The sequence below is a fragment of the Lepus europaeus genome, chromosome 19 (assembly GCF_033115175.1).
Source record: "Lepus europaeus isolate LE1 chromosome 19, mLepTim1.pri, whole genome shotgun sequence".
NCBI lineage: Eukaryota > Metazoa > Chordata > Mammalia > Lagomorpha > Leporidae > Lepus > Lepus europaeus.
In genome coordinates, this window is record NC_084845.1 from 60,507,347 (window position 1) to 60,526,131 (window position 18,785).

Consider the following 18,785-nt stretch of genomic DNA (forward strand, 5'->3'; position numbering starts at 1 on the left):
ACTCTGACTTTCAAATAAGTAACCTAATCTTAAAAAAGAAATATATATATATATATATATATAACATTTATGTACATATAATATATATATTATGTATATATAATATATATATACATATAGAGAGAGAGAGAGAGAAAGGAAGGGAGAGAAGGAGGGAGGGAGGGAGGGAAGGAAGGAAGGAAGGAAGGAAGGAAAGTTAAGAGGATAATCAAGAGTCTCCTCAAAAAATACCCTGGGGCCAGTGTTGTAGCATAGTGGGTAAAGCTGCTGTCTATGACACCAGCATCCCACATGGGTGCTGGTTCAAGTCCTGGCTGCTTCACTTCTGATCCAACTCCCTGCTAATGTGCCTGGGAAAGCAGCAGCAGATGGCCCAAGTATTAGGCCCCTCTACCTGCTTGGGAGACTCGGATGAAGCTCCTGGCTCCGGCTTGGCCCAGTACCAGCCACTGCGGCCATTTGGGGAGTGAACCAGCAGATGAAAGACCTCTCTCTCTCTCTCTCTCTCTCTCTCTCTGTATATATCTATATCTCCATCCTGGAAGAGTTTTGTGAGAGTCACAAATAAGCTGGGATAGAAGAGGACTGCTCTAATCCCAGGACCAGGGGAGACCTTTTCTAGACCCCTGAACAAGTCACATCACTACACCTGCTTGCCTTTCCTTCTGTAATATGGAAACACCAAGAATACTTCCACTCTGTCAGTGTATAAGATCTCAAGAAAACAGAGGCTGCATTCAAATTTGGATGGTGAGTCAACTGAGAAACGGAGGTGAAATGCTTCTATGGTTCCATTATACTACGACCTTGCAGTAGTGAGGGCTGGCTATCCTGAGTTGCAATAACAAACAACCTCTAATCTCAGTGGCTAAATCAAAGGTTTCTTTCTTGCCCTACATCTCCACTTCATCCTTGTGCCAGCAAGGGAGCAGCTCCATCTGGAGTCTTTCCAGTTGCCAGAACAGAGGCAAAGAGAGGAGAGCATGTAACTGCCACACATGAGTTCCTAACACTTTAACACTTTAACCACATCACTTCCGCTGCTGATCATGAGCAAATCCAAGTGGTCAAGGGGATGGGAGGTAAAATGCCACTGTATGTTTGTGAAGAGAACTGGGGGTACATGTCCTTAGGGCTGTCTAGGATCTCCTTCATCAAAAGAATGGCAAGGGGCAAATGTCCTGGCCTTCAGGGGAGAGGGATCCCAGAGTCCTGCAGCCCTAGAAACGATCCACAGCCAGTCTTTCAACCCCCTCCTGTACCAGATCCCTTCCTAGCATGAGACTACTCTGAAAATCAGGAAGAGGAGGCCAACCGGGGACAAAGAGCAGCAGCTACACACTCCCCTTGCCCACCCACGGTAAGAGGTGTTGGTGCCCTGACTCGCTGGTTCCTAACACCCAGCCCTGTCCTGCATCCTCCTTACTGGACCACAAAGCCAACACCGACTGCTGAGGCTGTCCCACAGAGCTCAGGCGGCGCTCCACAGCGGCTCTTCTCCCCAACTCACCTTCCTTCTGTTTCCTCCACTGGAACTCCAGCACCACATCATCGTGCCCCACAAAGGTATGGACGGGGGTGTTCAAGTCAAACACATTCCACAGGAGAAGGCTGTTTTCTCTCCGCAGCTGGGGAACCATCACTGTCACCAATCCATTGCTGAAAGGCTACGGCAAGAAAGGGACACAAAGGTGACTATTTCAAAGAAAATCAACCGAGTCTTGAGTTTCCCAAGTTGGAATTCTTCCTAATAAACACTAAATTAAATATGGCAGGCCCCAACCCATCTAGAGAAAATTTTCCCAAATGCCATAAGCCAAACATCATTTCTAGTCTTCTCTCTGCCCATGGAAGGACCAGTGGCTGGTGAAATATAAGGCTGAGCCAATGGCTGCAGAAGAACTTAGAAAATTCTATAACAAGTGAACAACTCTGCTTTTTCACAGCCCGGCTGCTCTTCTCCACGAGTTCCCTCTCAAGTTATTGAGTGCTTTTCCAGAAGCAGCATGCAAGGCTGACTGGGAAAAAGCCTAGGGCAGCCACCTAGGCCTACGCTTTGTAAATGCACTCGATGCACACCATCCACCTGAAGCATCTCCTTCCCACAGCCCCAGCTCCACATCCACCTTCCCAACAGTCAGCAGCTTCAGGACCGATGCAGTTTCCTCAGTGACACTGCATCTGGAGGTCACTAAGGGGCCCACTTGGTTGATAACTGGACTCAGTTCTTTTTTTTTTTTTTTTTTGACAGGCAGAGTGGACAGTGAGAGAGAGAGACAGAGAGGAAGGTCTTCCTTTTGCCATTGGTTCACCCTCCAATGGCCGCCGCGGCCGGCACACTGCGGCCGGCGCACCGCGCTGATCTGATGGCAGGAGCCAGGTGCTTCTCCTGGTCTCCCATGCGGGTGCAGGGCCCAAACACTTGGGCCATCCTCCACTGCACTCCCTGGCCACAGCAGAGAGCTGGCCTGGAAGAGGGGCAACCGGGACAGAATCCGGTGCCCCAACCGGGACTAGAACCCAGAGTGCTGGCACCGCAAGGTGGAGGATTAGCCTGTTGAGCCACAGCGCCGGCAATAACTGGACTCAGTTCTATAAGGAACAAAACCAGTCACCTAAGAGCACACTTACCTTTAACCGTCCTCCTAGTAGCACTCAGGACTTTTCAGTTTATTTTTTAAAGCAAACATATTATCCCAGGGAAGTATTTTAACTCATAAGAACAGTGTCTGATTTCAGGGCAAGTGATCCCAGATGCAAAAACAACTTAATACCCAAATTATCTTTTTTGCTGTACAATGCCTCAGGGCAACAGCCTAATGCATAAAGGAAGTTTTATGTGTGCCTGCACTTGCTTTCAAACTGACATTAAGGAAATATATTATATCTGATAAGCAGCTACCAATGTGGCCATGGGAAAATTGTTGGAAGGTTAATAAAGACCTACCCCCTATAACTGTAGCATTTTACAATTTATAAAGCACATTCAGGTATATTATTTCAAAAACAAAGGGCAACTGTGAAAGTACTAAATGCCATTGAATTTTCAACTTGAAACTGGTAAATTTTATTATAATAAAGAAGGAAGGCACAGGGGCCAGTGCTGTGGCGCAGTGAGCTAAGCTCCTGCCTGCAGTGCCGGCATCCCATGTGGGCGCCGGTTCGCATCCTGGCTGCCCCTCTCCCAATCCAGCTCGCTGCTAATGTGTCTTGGAGAGCACAGTGCTTGGACCCCTGCATCTGCATGGGAGACTGGAAGAAGCTCCTGGCTCCTGGCTTTGGATCAACACAACTCTGGCTGTTGCGGCCATTTGGAGAATGAATCAGTGGATGGAAGACCTTTCTCTCTGGCTCTCCCTCGCTCTGTCTATAACTGTATCTCTCAAATAAACAAATAAATTTTTTTTTTTTAAAAAAATGGAAGGCACAGTAATTCTTAGTCATAATCTACAGAGGAGGAATTTTCTGCTCAAAATCAATTGTGTGCTATCCAAAGCCAGACAAATATGAGCATTAAATGGTAGAGCTGGGTTCTGAATGCAGGTCTTCTGCATCTAAAGCCAGAATTCTTCCACCACAATTCACTGACCAGCGGCCCTCAGCCTCTCCCCTAGCATAGCCTGCTGGCCTGCTCTTGGTGCACATCTTTGCACTGCCAGGCTTCTCAGCGAGCTTTAGTGAGTGATCTTAATGCAGATTCCTGCCCAACATTCCAACGATAGATTTGTAAGCAGTTAACAGCATTAATGCCATCATTACCACATTTGCCTCACTCCAAATCTATGACAGAAAGAGAAAACTACTACACTAAGCAAATAAGAGAAAATGTCCCCTGGCCCCTGTGTGTTCAGTAAGAATGTGGAGACAAGTTTCCTGGCCAGAGGGCAGCTGCCTCACTCACCGTGTATCTGGCCTTCCAGACAGGCACCTGGCAAGGGAGAATATTGAGGTATTTCCGAGGCTGGCGGTAATCCCAGAACTAGAGGGGAAAAAGCAAGATAATTTGTGAAACAAATGCCATTTAAAAAATTCAACCACTGAAATAAGCATAGGCTTTGAATTTAATGCTTTTTGTCCTGTAAAGATACATTTCAATAGTGTATTTTTAGTTGGGTCCCTGCAACAATGAGACTGCGACAGACATACAAAAAATCCTCCCTTTTGCATTTATAAAAATTACAGGAGAACTTCGGGACTTCACGAGGACCCTCAATCAGGGCAAGTCACTGTTAACAGGCCTATCTATTAAATGACCTTGGTGGCCGAAAGGTCAAAAAGTTACATGTTTTGATCCTGTGTCACTTTTACACTTTGTGGGTAATTAAGTAACAACAGCTGAAATAGCACAGCCACATTTTAGACATGTATTTAGAGCTTTACATGCTTTACTTTTTTTTTTTTTAATCCCACATAATCTTTCAAACAACCACATAATAAATGTTACTAATTTCTTTTTCCAATGTCGAATCTGATGGTTTCTGGTTCTTGCACTTGGGACACAAGCAGATTGGATGTAGGGACAAAAACCCAATGCAACATGAACAAGCAGAAAAACCACTTCTCGCACATAAAAGTAAATTACAACCCCAAGAGATTTACAAACCTCAAGCCAGAAGTTAACTTTTAAGCTTTGGTGTATGATTATAGTTTTGCTAATCATACTAAAAAGACTTTGTAAATGCCTATGTAAATACAACAAAGCATTAAATTAATGACACTGACTCACAAAATTGCTAAACCAACTTCTGTGGTCAAATTTAAGTACTTAAGGACAGACTCAACCAGAAGAAGGAACTACAGTACAAAGATAATTGCCCTGCCACCATTCTAACCAAGGGTACACATCACATGCCTCAGCTGGGAAGGGAAAACAACTCTGTGATAAGCCAAAACCAGAGGGTCACTGAAACACACATGCCTCGAGCATTTCCTGTAAGTTAGAGGACCCTGATAAAACAACGCTGCTCCGGACTTAGGCAACACTGATGTCCAAGTTCTCATAACTTTTGCAGATATGATAATAATTCCAGAGAACCTGTTTTTTCCTCCACAGGCTAACTGTAATCTTTATAACAATTTTGTGTGCACCCTTCTCCTTTACTTACATCTCTGGGTATATATCTGACTTCTTTGCAATTTCTTTTTCTTTCTAAATGCTTTTGTCTCTGACTTCCTTACACAAATTTTAAGAGGCATATCAGAAAGATGCTATGTCATCACTCCTGCTGGTCAACATAACCAGGTTTACTTGCTCAGCTCTCCAAGAAGCACATGTACCCTGGAAACAGACAGACTGTGGTAACAAAACACAATTTTCCTTCCAGAGAGCCAGCACACATCGCTGATGCCTCCCAAATACCTTCTTCAGTGGCCCCAGTGGCGCCACTCACCTTGACAGAGTTGTCTTGACTGGAGGTAGCAAGAACGTGCTCACTGTCTGGGTGCCAGTCGAGGCCGTGGATTTTGGAGAGGTGGGCTGCTAGGTATTCCACTGCTGTGCTGGGCTTCTGCAACAGATCAGTCAGCTTGTCCATCCAGAAAGAACTCGTGGAATGTCTGCTAGGTGCTCAGAGCGGATGCAAAAATACTGCCAGATACTGTCTCGGCCCCCAGAAACTCTACTTTGTTTTCATTAAGCCAAAAATAACAGCAATAAAAGACATATCCAGCTCTCCTTCACATGTAAATGGCCTGTGAGCCTCACCTCATGTCTTCCCAGCCTGGGGCGTAACTGCACTGGCAGACACAAAGTAGCAGGTGCCCTTCCCCTTCTTCAGTTTAAAAGTGCCATCTGATGAGTCCTGCTCTGCCTTCCTCACAATCATCCAGAGACCCAACCTCAACCATAAGGGTAAAACCATCGACCTCAAAGTGACAGAGCACGAAGAGTCCAAAAGAAAATCACACATATCACTAGAAGAAACAACGTCATGAACAGCATATATAAAACAAACTCAGTGGAAACCTTGGAAACACACAGTAAAATAAGAAGATATCTGTAAGTAGCACTAGTTCTACTGAGGCTCTATCTGTTACTGCTGGTGCATATATAGAACAGTGTAATCTTGAGGACGGCACTGGGTCATAGCAGGTTAAGCCGCTGCCTGCAGTGCCTGCATCCCATATGGCTGCTGGATCGAGTCCCGGCTGCTCTACTTCTGATCCAGCTCTCTGCTACGGCCTGGGAAAGCAGTAAAAGATGGCCCAAGTCCTTGAGTCCCTGCACCTGCATGGGAGACCTGGAAGAAGCTCCTGGCTTCAGATCAGCACAACTCTGGCTGTTGCAGCCAATTGGGGAGTGAACCAGTGGATGGAAGACCTTTCTCTCTGCTTCTCCTTCTCTCTGTGTGTAACTCTTTCAACTAAAATAAATAAATCTTAAAAAAAAAAATAGCGCAATCTTTTTGAAAGAAAATTTGGCAGGATTTATCAAAAGACTTTACCTTTCCCAAGAAAATAATTCAAATTCACAAAAAAACATTAGATACAAAAGATCTTCATTTTGGTGTTATTTTGTACACCAGAAAATCAGAAATAACCCAAATAAGCAGTAAGTGGGGGACAGTTAAAATGAGTCAATTATACTACAGCCATGTGATACTGTGTGATATAGTCAGTAAAAAATCTTTCTTAAAACTTATGACATGGGGGAAATGCACCTGTTGTCCAACGTTAAGTATACAGAATTTGTATACGATATGATAAATTACTCGTTCTTTAAAAAAAAGGTAAAGAGGCCGGTGCCATGGCTTAACAGGCTAATCCTCCACCTTGCAACGCCGGCACACTGGGTTCTAGTCCCGGTTGGGGCGCCGGATTCTGTCCCGGTTGCCCCTCTTCCAGGCCAGCTCTCTGCTATGGCCCGGGAAGGCAGTGGAGGATGGCCCAAGTCCTTGGGCCCTGCACCCGCATGGGAGACCAGGAGAAGCGCCTGGCTCCTGGCTTCGGATCAGCGCAATGTGCCGGCCGCAGTGGCCATTGGAGGGTGAACCAACGGAAGGAAGACCTTCCTCTCTGTCTCTCTCTCTCACTGTCCACTCTGCCTGTCACTGCTGACACTGCCCTTCTGTGAGCCTGTGGTGCCTGCTGTTCTCAGTGTGCTCTGACACTACGGAGCCCCTGAGAAGTGAAAATACCACCAAGTTCTACAACCCAACTGACCACAAGGCCCAAGTATCAGTATCTAAAACAAAAACACTTAAAACTCTTTCAACAAAACAGACACAAGGTAGAAAGAAGTTAGCGTTATTAGTAGACCAATCAGGAGACTTTGAATTGTATTTCACAGCTAAATACTAAATTCTAAGAGTCTAAATCAAATTAACACTAAACTAACCAAACTTATTTTACTTAAGCTACTTACTGTATGTAAGTGCTAGTGTAATAAAAAAAATGAAGAAAATTAATCAACTTGAGTAAAGAGAACGGAGGAAGTGGCTCTTAGCAGATCAGACTAAGTAAGGGAGGGAAGACGGGAACTTTACAAAATCACCTTCCCACCCCGGAGAGCCCCCAGGCAGGGGGCTTCCCCAGCACACTGCTTCCCCAGCAAGGCCTGGAACCCGCTCCAGGATAGGATCCGCCACATTCAATCTCTGCCTCACTTCCCACTTTGCTTTCAAAAGTGACAAGATTCCCTGCTAGGAGGGGAGGGAACAGTGGGGACAGAAACAATGTTGAGACTTTATGGTCAGCACTGGGTCAGGACATCCCTGAACAAACCCTCCCCTTGAAGGTAGAAGGTCTCCAGCCTCAGTTGTCACAAAGCAGGAAGCACTAGTGTCACATTCCATGGACTGCTCTGTGTGTTATGACCCAGTCGTCTGACAGCGAGACACAGGGAAGGCCCTCTCCCTGCCTTGTCTCTCATCGATGCCAACAAGCCAGACTCCAGCAGACTTCCATTACGGCACAGCCTAGGGCCCTGCATCCTTTCCATGCTTTCAGCCCACAGGCTGCTGCCCGGGGAATGTACGATTCACCTGAGGCCACTCTGAGGCTGACGGGATATCTAGATGTCTAAAGGGGGAGTTGTGCACGATGAGTCCCCCGCCTCAGTGAGCTATATCAGAAGGATGCAGGACGCTAAATGACCTCATACAACTATTTTTCACTTTGTAATCGGGATAAGAAGCCAAGCTGATGATTCCAGAACAGAATCTGGCTCCCAGGACTCGACTGCAATGATACTCTTATTGCTTTGTATTTTTAGCTTGATGATAAGGAAACAGGCTTTGAGAAGTTACAGTTACCTTACCTGATGTCATCATTAGGAGACACCAAAATGGGGCTCCAAGTTTGTGTTTTTAAAAAATATAAACTGCATCATGAATCTACATGTCATTCTTGCACAGGACCCGTGCTAATCTTAGACTGTTCCAACTTTAGTATAGGTGCTGCCAAAGCGAGCAACCAAGTCCACTTTCTTTCCTTTTCTTTTTTTAAGATTTACTTTATTTATTTGAAAGACAGAGTTAGAGAGAGGGAGACATACAGAGAGAGAGAGAGAGAGAGATCTTCCATCCACTAGTTCACTCTCTGAATGGCCACGACCAGGGTTGGGCCAGGCCGAAGTCAGGATCCAGGAGTTTCTAGGACTTGGGTCATCCTCTGCTGCTTCTCCAGGCTCATTAGCAGGGAGCTGGACTGGAAGTGGAGCAGCCGGAACTTGAACTGGTGTCCATATGGGATGCCAGTATTGGAGGCAGCAGCTTAACCCATTATGCCACAATGTCAGTCCCCCAAGTTCACTTTCTTAACCACCGAACATAATGCCTCACTCCCCTACCTTCTGTTAACTTCAGCTGGACGGAGAAACAAATGTTATCTGGTACGATAATTTTAAAACAGCAATTTACCACACAGTACAGGTTTTCCCGGGCTCTCAGGGCAAGTCCTGGGACTCATAACATCTTCTTCACACGCTCTGAGAGGAACCAAAGGCCAACTTGGGGGAAGGAATCACTCACCCGCTTATCCCATATCCGCACATCACCATCATGGCTGGTGGCAAGGCAGTTAGCATTTTTTTTATTCCATTTGACCTGAGAGGCACCAGCTTTAAAAAAAAAAAAAGGAAGAAAGCTGCTGTGGCTGCTGCCCTCCACCCTCCATGCTTTCGGACACAGAATGAAGCACATGCAGGGGAGCTGGACAGTGAGTTCTGGTTCAATGAGCGAGAAGCCTCCTAGCTTCTACGACTGCACCAGCACTCCCATTACAGATTAAAATGAATTAATGTATGGGAACAGAACTGCAGTCACCTAATTAAGAAAATAATCTCAGGGGAAACCCTAAGGTTACTGTGCGCAGGATGACAGGAGCCGCAGACAAACACAGGCCTGCTGCTGGTAACTGTGTCCACGACCGGGCCCGTCCTTCCCAGCAATGACGCCAGGAGAACTGCACATCTCACGCTGGCTCCTGCCCCCCTTTTCTTTCTTGAGGGACAGTCAGGGAAAAGCACCACCTCAAGCAGAAATACAGCTGAAAAATAAGCCCCAGTGCAGACCAATGCCACCCTCAGGGGCTCTGTGCCCCGCTCCTGACTTCTCTGCCAATCTGGAGAGGCTAACAATAGTGACAAAAGAGGTACATAAAATGGGAGGCATAATGTGAGATGTCAGGAAGGACTGATGCGCTAAATGGACAAAACAGCACTCTGACTGACCATTACAAAACAGTCAGCCTAAATAGCATTTAAGGTACCCACATCCCACATCAGAGCATCTGGGTTGGATTCCTGTCTCTGGCTCCTGACTCCAGTTTTCTATCAACACAGACCCTGAGAGACAGCAGTGATAGCTCAAGTAGTGGGGGTCCTGCCATCCAAGTGAAAGACTTGGACTGCTTCCTCAGCCTTCAGCTTCAGCCCTGGCCCAGCCCTGGCCAATACAGACATTTACGGAATGAACCAGTGGAATGGGGAGCAAGAAAGAAAGCAAGAGAAAGGCAGATGGTTAAAAAAATTAAATTCAGCTAATTAAGTTAAACTAGTACCACAGTGCTGGCTCTGCCTCCGGCCTCTTCATGTCCTTACTCATACAACACATGCTACTACTTCTGTGCCACCTTTCCCTCTGGCTGGTGTTCCTAACGAGGAAATTCATAGTAGATCCAGGGCTCTAGATCCTATAATCCAGCTGCTCGATACAATTATGATGCCAAATGTCTACATAATGAAGCAGGGGAGGAGATATAAAGGGAAAAAAGCCAAATAACTGTTTTGGAGCAGACACTAGGAACAGGATTCAAGAGACATAAAACACGTGTTTTTATCAAAGATGCCAAAAGGCTGATGATTAAACTCCATCATTGTAAGCTACAGCACCTCTGTACCCATGTTCTCTCAGGAAGTGGTAAGAATATCCCCTAACAACCCCAACTGAGAATTCCAAAAATGGCCAATTCTAATTAAGCAATGAGAACAGGTAGATCAGAAAGCACTTCTAAGACTCAGTACATCCATATTAAATGACCACGGGGACACAATCAGCCAATCTAGATTACGGAGAAATCACAGCACAAACAATCTGGCTTCTTCAACAAATAAACTGCAGGGAAAGCAAGCCAAAACAAGAGGGAGAAGACACGTGCCAGCCAGAAGGAGGAGACACCTATCAACCCCTCCCAGCTGCGGACTTGCAATGGATGTGGATTCAAACAACTGGCTGAAAAGAGGGGGGATGGGATTACTGGGTAAACGTGAATACTGCTTAGATATTTGATGACTGTTAAGACTTTATTTTGCTAATGGAACTCGATTACTTTTTTTAGGGAGTTTTGTAAAAACATATACTGAAAAATTTGTTGAAGAAATGACACCAGGTGTTGCTTCAAAATAATCACCAGGGGGGTAAGGTGATGGTGGGGGGCAGTACATATGCAGTAAGATTTTTAAAAAAAATTTATACATATTTATCTGACAGGCAAAGAGACAGAGACAGAGAGAGCTTCCATCTATTGGTTCATTCTCCAAATGCCTATAAAGCTGATAACTGGGTCAAAGCCAAGGCCAGCGACTGAGAACTCAGTTCACGTCTCCCACCTGGTGGCAGGAATCCAATTACTAGAGCCATCACTGCTGCCTTATGAGGACAGTGTGCATCAGCAGGAAGCCGGAGAAGGAGGTGCCCGTGGGTATCAAAGCCAGGTACCCTGAAAAGGGACACGGGTGTCTTAACCACTAGGCCACATCTGCCTCAGGAGTAAGATCTGATGTAAGATAACAATTGCTGAAGCTGACGATAATACTAGGAAGTTCATTTTCTGCTATTTTTATGTTTGAAATTTTCCATGATAAAAAGTTTATAAACTAGTCAACTTGGCTCCTGTCCTTGAATTCTAAAGTAAATTCCTGATCCACGTTGAACAGCTCTGACTCTGCTTCTGAAAGCAGCTCAAGGAAAGCCCCTGCAGTGTGAGACTTACCGTGGGGAAGCACAGGGGGCGGAGGAGAGGAACAGGAAGGGATGGAATGAAGACCCGCTGGGGTGGGGAGAATGCTCACCTACAGCAGACAGTGCAACGGCAGGTTTCCTTGTGTCTCTGAAACATACAAATCAGAAGATAAACACCCAACTCACACGCCACCATCCACCTAGAACTTTTTACCCTTCCCACTCATCTCTCAGCTTTCCTTTCAGTGGGAACTTGCAGCCAGATCTGCTGTGAGAGCCTTAGGAAGTAATGTAAAGATAGACCCATCTCACCATCAGAGGAGGAGGTACCTTTCTCTGAAGGGAGGAGAGAACCTCCACTTTGATTATGGCCCTGTCTAAATAATGTCAGAGTCTGTGGACTCAGGAGGCTTCCATAGCCTTGGCAGCTCATGACAAGAGCCTCGGTTGATCACTGACATGGTAAGTAAGAGTGTCAATTGTTAAATCAACAACAGGAGTCATTGTACACTTGTTCCCCATGTAGGACCTCCATCCTTAATGTGTTGTACTATGAGAATTAATGGTAAAACTAGTCTTCAAATAGTACTTTATACTTTGTGTGCCTGTGGGTGCAAACTGTTGAAATCTTTACCTAGCATAGAGTTGATCTTCTGTATATAAAGATAATTAAAAATGAATCTTAATGAAGAATGGAATGAGAGAGGGAGTAGGAGGTGGGACGGTTTGGGGGTGGGAGGGCGGGTATGGGGGGAAAAACTGCTATAATCCAAAAGTTGTACTTATGGGGCCGGCACTGTGGTGCAATGGGTTAACGCCCTGGCCTGAAGCACCAGCATCCCATATGGGTGCCAGTTTGAGATCTGGCTGCTTCACTTCCTATCCAGCTCTCTACTGTGGCCTGGGAAAGCAGTGGAGGATGGCCCAAGTCCTTGGACCCCTGCACCCACGTGGGAGACCCGGAGGAGGCTCCTGGCTCCTGGCTTTGGATAGGCGCAGCTCTGGCTATTGAGGCCAACTGGGGAGTAAATCATCTGATGGAAGACCTCTCTCTCTCTCTCTCTGCCTCTCCTCTCTCTGTTGTAACTCTTTCAAATAAATAAATAAATCTTAAAAAAAAAAGTTGTACTTATGAAATTTAGAAAGATAGATAGATATAGATATTAAAAAAAAGATAGACTCATCTCCTTCTGGGTGGATGAACTTTCTCAGACACTTCCACTGAAGCTGAGTCTGGATTTCAAATCACACAACTGCATCCAAAGGAGACATTATACTATTCAGCAGGTCTGGGTAATCCCAATATAGAGGGAGAAGCAGCCAGAAGAATCCCTGCCTGGTGTAATTTCTCCAGTGACAATAGATGATAGTCATGGAAGTATAACTCTGCAAGAACCTTGCCAGCAGCATCTCAAAGGTGGATTAAAAAACCATTTTAAGGGACCAATGCTGTGGCATGGCAGGTAAAGCCGCCACCTGCAGTGCCAGCATCCCATACAGGTGCCAGTTCAAGTCCCAGCTGCTCCACTTCTGATCCAGCTCCCTGCTATGGCCTGGAAAAACAGTGGAAAATGGCCCAAGTTCTTGGGCCCCTGTGCCTGCATGGGAGACCCAGAAGAAGCTCCTGGCTCCTGGCTTTGGATCAGCCCAGCTCTGGCTGTTGTGGCCATTTCAGGAGTGAACCAGCAGATAGAAGACGTTTTCTCTCTCTCTCACTGTCTCTCCCTCTTTAACTTTGCCTTCAAAAAATAAATAAATCTTTTTTTAAAAAAATTTTAGATGTTCACAAAAGCCAAGTGGCAGAAGCAATAAAAGAATGGGTAAACAAAATATGGTATATCCATACGATGGAATAATGCCTTAAAAAGAAAGGAAGTTCTGATGTATACAAAACAGATGAAACTTTGGGACACTAGGCTAAGTGAAACAAGGCCATCATAAAAAGATAAATACTGTATGATTCCACTTACATGAGGGAACTTCAAAAAGTCTGGGGGAAAATGAAATTAAAGATTTTCTTTGGTGCAAAAAAGTTTTAAATCCATGCATAGTTTTTTCATAATATGCATTTTCCAAGAACTTTCTTGAAGACCTTCTTGAATGTTTTTTCACCACAATTTGAAGGGGGAAAAAAAAAAAACTATTCTAGATATAGTGGGAGCCTCTAGAAAACATAGGCTCCATGGTCACTGCAAATTCAGATGGGCAACTTCTCCACCAAATGGTTAGGCGACAGCACTGGACGGCACCCTAGGGCTGCAGAGGCCACGCGAGCAAATGTGCCACCCAGCTTACTATTCAGAAGATTTTGGATGTAACTGTCAGTTCAGTGCCTTGAAATCAAGAAAACACTTCTTTGATGTAAATGAGGGATACTCTAATCTTGTCTGGGCCCCCTGGGTATTTGTTTGTTTAGTGATGTCCCTCTTCCATTTCTGCTGGATCTTGTCCTTCTCCCTCGTGGTATCGTCTCTGGCACAGCTATCTCTGAAATGCTGATCTGTCTGTAATGCCCAATCAGATCACATGCCACAGCCTTCCTTCCCAGGAGCCCCTCTCCCCAGTCTGCTGTGTGCCACCTCAACACCTGGCCTGTCTTCTGCCTACAGCCCCAGCCTTCAGAGTAAACCACATAGCCACTGCCATGAGGGAAACAGAGGAACCTGGTTAGGGGAGCACTGACAAGGCTGGGAGATTCTACAGACCACAGCCTCAGAGTAGCCACCTCCAACCATCTGCCATATGTTGTCCTTATGAGATGCCAGGCCCTGGGCAGGGCGCTCCTTTGCTCTTTATTCCATGACTTGTAACCCTGTGAGGTAGCCCTTAGTCCCTTTATACAGATGGGGACTTGCAGCCTCACCCAGAGCGAGTATAAAGCTGAACAGACGCATCTCAGCGCTGCCTGCCACAGCAGACTCCCCCCAGTGTCACTTGCCAGTTCAGTAAACTGCAGCTCACCCTCCAAATGTCAGCACTTGTTTTTCTTTGCCAAAGGGACTTGCCCTGGCTCCTGAGACCTGCTTTGCAAACCTGTGGCCCAAGCCTCAAGTGCCATGGAATGAAGATCCCTAGAGGCAGCCTTCATCAATAACTGAGTGGGAGCCCTGCTTCCCCAGCCCTCGGGGAAGACCTCTGAGGAGGGAGTTCTACACTAGCACGCAGTGGCCCCCAAGGAGACTGAGCTCCACCTGTTCTCAGTGGCACTCGGTGGATAATGCTCCCTCGCCTCTCTCTTCATCACCCTACCAGCATTTCTTTAATCTTCTAAATAATGTATTTGCATCAAATCCTCAGGATCTCCATCTAGGGGAGCAAACTAGGACATGTGATCTCTACAATGACGATCCCAAACTGTCCCACCATCGAGTGGTTATATCTCTTCGTTGCTCTTACTTGATGTCCCAGATGTAGATGTATGTGTCCACAGAGCTGGTAACCAGAAGATCCGGCTCAAACACGGCCCAGTCCAAGTCACTAGGACGCAAGAAATAAACAGAACAACAAAGAGAAGAAAAAAATGTCAGAGTCTGGTTCCAAAGTGCCAGCAAACCTAGCCTCCAGCGGTTTCAGAGGCCAGTGCTACGGCTTCCTAACGTGATCCAGGCTGGGGACCAGAGTGCTTTGGGAATGTGCAAGAGTTACCTGAGCCCGGAAGGAAACTTTCCAGTCCTCACTACAGTCAACACTTAGACCATCGCCCGCTCCCCACAAAGAAGTGAGCATTTCACTTATATCTCAGTCTCTCTCTCTCTCTCTCCCTCCCTCCCTCCCTTCCTCTTTCACAAGCACCACCCCCCAACACACACCCCACCCTGGGGGGAAAAAAAAGGAAAAGCACATGCATTAATCTCTGAGTTATTTTCTAAATCAGACTCAACCACAAGTACCTTCAGGAAACCCAACATCACTTTCAGTGAAGGCAAACTGTCATGTCACCACTCAGCTTTCAAAGATGGCTGGCAGGTCTCTGGGTCTCCCTGCCCACACCCTCATTCCTAGAATGGCAGTTCCTCCACAGAACACTTCACACAGGCCCATCGCTTTCCTGATACTTCCATGTCAACCTTCCCAACCCGCACTCTCCCAACCCCTGTAATCCCTGCTGCTGCTGCCCAGAAAAAGTTCCTCCTACTCGGAAACAGTGATCCAGGGCAAGAGTGTGTCCAGGCACATCTGAAGCCAACTGGAAGACCAAGTGGAGGCATCTGTGCACGTGGGTAACAGCCGTAGAGCACAAAGGCCGCTCCTGATGTCACCACGCACTCCTGGGCACTGAGGATCATGAACTGGGAGATTCTGTTACATAACTTCCTTGCCCTCCTATGGCAAAAAATAAGCTCTAATCCCTTCCTCTGGACTGGGCTGTATTTGTCTCTGGGATTGGGGTCAACTGCTCACAAGTAATGCTTCCTAAGTAACAGCTGCTCTTCACTGTGTACTTTGCCATCAGCTCAGCAAACACTAAGGAGGTACTGGCCACCCACGCCTACTGCAACAGAGGGTCAAGTCACGCGAAGAGGATGGCATCTTCAGTCAGACAGGCCAAGGCGCTGTGGAGGGCTGGTGCCTACCTGATGACACGAGTATGGCCTTGCAAGGTTGTGCCCACTTCCCCACTACCGTCTTTCCACTTATAAAGGTCAACTCGTTGGTTGCTCTGGAAAGAAACAAGGGAAAGAAGGCAGCAAGTGGCATAGCATGCACATCAGAACGTACGCTCTCACCCTGCTCTGCTTACTGGGAAGCAGCAGCCGGCAGAAGTCAGTTTGCACGGCAGAGTTCCTACAGGATGACTTTTTTTTAAAGTCATCAGAAATACATATAATTAACACTAGCTTCAGCTAACCTCAGCTCATTAGGTAGGGCTGTGGGTTTCAAAATGGAAAGACAGACTGTCTTAAAAGAAAGCCCCCTTGCACAGTCACGGCTGAACTGAAGCTACAGATTCACTGCTGAGCACGTGCTTCCTGGGCTATGGAGACAATCCAACCACTAGAGGAACCGCCCTCCCCAGTCTGAAGGTCACATACTTCCATCTCCAGCTACTGTCACACTAGATGTTTCAGCTCACTTTTCTCACTATCAAATGCCCAGTGTCCATCTACCACACTTTCAAATCAGATACACAAAAAAGACAAAAGAAACCACCAAACGGGTGCTCTAGAAGGCAAAATTATGTAAGACTCTTCGACTTTATCTTTTTTATAAGATTTTATTGCTTTATAGGAAAGTCAGAAATTCAGAGACAGAAGGAGAGACAGAGATCTTCCACCTGCTGGTTCATTCCCCAAATGGCCACAATGGCCAGGGCAGGGCCAGGCTGAAGCCAGGAGCCAGGAGCTTCTTCTAGATCTCTCAAGTGGGTGCAGGGGCCCAAGCACTTGAGCCATCTTTCACTGCTCTCCCAGGCACATTAACAAGGGGTTGGACTGGAAGTGGAGCAGCAGGGATTCAAACCAGCACCCGTATGGGATGTGGCACTGCACGTGGAGGCTTAACCTTCTACGCCACAGTGCCAGCCCCTGAAATTTGTCTTAAAGGGTTAATCAGAAAAACAAAGAGGGGCCAGACCTGTGGCGCAGTGGGTTAACATCCAGGCCTGCAGCACTGGCATCCCATAGGGTGCTGGTTGGAGTCCCAGCTGCTCCATTTCCAATCCAGCTCCTTGCTAATGTGCCTGGGAAAGCAGCGGAGCATGGATCAAGTCCTTAGGCTCCTGTACCCACATAGGAGACCAAGAAGAAGCTCCTGGCTCCCAGCTTCAGATTGGCTCAGCTCTGGCTGTTATGGCTATTTAGGGAGTAAACCAGTGGATGGAAGACCTCTCTCTCTCTCTCTGTCTCTACCCCTCTAACTCTGTCTTTCAAAAAAATAAAACAAATCTTAAAAAAAAAAAAAAGACAAAGATAAAACGGACCAGGATAAACCACAACAACAATACAAAGGAGGAAAAAAAGGGGCCAGCACTATGGCACAGCAGGTAAAGCTGCTGCCTGCAGTGCCAACATCCCATATGGGTGCCAGTTCAAGTCCCAGCTGCTCCACTACCGATCCAGCTCTCCACTATGGCCTGGAGGATCAGTAGATGATGGTCCAAACCCTTGAGGCCCTGCTCCTGCATGGGAGACCCGAAGGAAGTCCCTGGGGTTCAGATCGGTGCAGCTCCAGCCGTTCTGGCCATCTGGGGAGTGAACCAGTAGATGAAAAACACACTCTCTCTCCCTTTCTCTCTCTTTTTCTCTCTGCCTCTGCCTCTCTGTAACCCTGCCTTCCAAATAAATAATCTTAAAGAAGAAAAAAGGTTTCATGAAAGAAAACTTCATTTAAAGAAACTACAAAACAGCTCCCTAAATACCATGAGTTTATGAAACACACTGAGAGTAAATAAATAAAGAATACTAAAAGGAAGCAGGTGTTTAGCTGAGCAGGAAAGACATGCCTAGGTTTGATTCCCAGTTGTGGCTCCTGACTCTAACTTCCTACTAATATAGACCCTGAGAGGCAGGGTGATGGTTAATGTAATTGGGTTCCTGCCTTGTCCGACCTCGATTGTGGTTTGGCTCGACAACAGCTGTTGTCAGCATTTGGAGAATGAAATAGTAGATGGAGGCAGGGTGAGCTCTGATACTCTTTCTGTGTATGTCTCTCTGAATCTCAAATTAAAAAAAAAAAAAAAAGACTGCTAATAGACTGGGGATACATAGTAGACTGATTTTCATTTTAGTTCAGTGATGAAGAGATTTATAAAGTTCTGAGATTACGGGGGTCAGCTCTATGGAGCAGCGGGTTAGGGCCATGGCCTACAGCGCCGGCATCCCATATGGATACCAGTTTGAGTCTCAGCTGCTCCACTTCCAATCCAGCTCCCTGCTGACGTGCCTGGGAAAGCAGCAGAAAATGGCCCAAATGGTTGGGACTCTGCACCCATATGGAAGACCCAGAAGAAGCTTCAGCCTGGCCATTGTGGCCATTTTGGAAATGAACCAGCAGATGGAAGATCTATCTCTGTAACTCTGCCTCTCAAACAAATAAATAAAATTTTTAAAAAAATAATTTCCAATGGAAATAGGAATGAAAAGAAAAATTCTCAACCCTGCCACAACACCAGCCCCAGTTATTACAGAACTGTAAATCAAAACCATAACAAGGTAAAACTTCTTTACCCACTGGGATAGCCGTAAATAAAGACAGAAAACAACAAAGGCTGGCAAGGGCATGTAAAAAGTGAAACCCCTGTGCAGCGTTGATGGGAATATAAAACAATTTATCTGCTGTTGCAATCTGGTGGTTCCCTCAGAAAGGTGAACTGGAATTGTCATACAACCCTGCAATTCCACTGCCAGGAAATGAGTTCACTCAGAACTGAAGACAGACACATTCACA

At 46.3% G+C, this 18,785-nt stretch overlaps 1 protein-coding gene and 1 non-coding gene across 10 annotated transcripts in view; both read right to left on the bottom strand.

The window, feature by feature from the left end:
- The window catches only part of WDR59 (WD repeat domain 59), a 101,111-nt gene that overhangs the window by 56,222 nt on the left and 26,104 nt on the right, over positions 1–18,785 (bottom strand). For 5 of the 9 annotated variants that reach the window (XM_062177397.1, XM_062177395.1, XM_062177396.1 and 2 more), the window contains 7 exons: positions 15,974–16,059; positions 14,796–14,876; positions 11,510–11,547; positions 8,970–9,058; positions 5,391–5,507; positions 3,902–3,979; positions 1,511–1,667 (listed from right to left, as the gene is read on the bottom strand). In XM_062177397.1, the coding sequence (XP_062033381.1) occupies positions 1,511–1,667; positions 3,902–3,979; positions 5,391–5,507; positions 8,970–9,058; positions 11,510–11,547; positions 14,796–14,876; positions 15,974–16,059 (646 nt within the window). The remainder of the gene's footprint in view (positions 1–1,510; positions 1,668–3,901; positions 3,980–5,390; positions 5,508–8,969; positions 9,059–11,509; positions 11,548–14,795; positions 14,877–15,973; positions 16,060–18,785) is intronic. The other 4 variants (XM_062177400.1, XM_062177398.1, XM_062177399.1 and 1 more) reach the window with 1 other exon arrangement.
- LOC133748951 (U6 spliceosomal RNA) lies at positions 8,310–8,412 on the bottom strand. Its single transcript, XR_009864546.1, has one exon. It is a non-coding gene; the product is annotated as a U6 spliceosomal RNA (small nuclear RNA).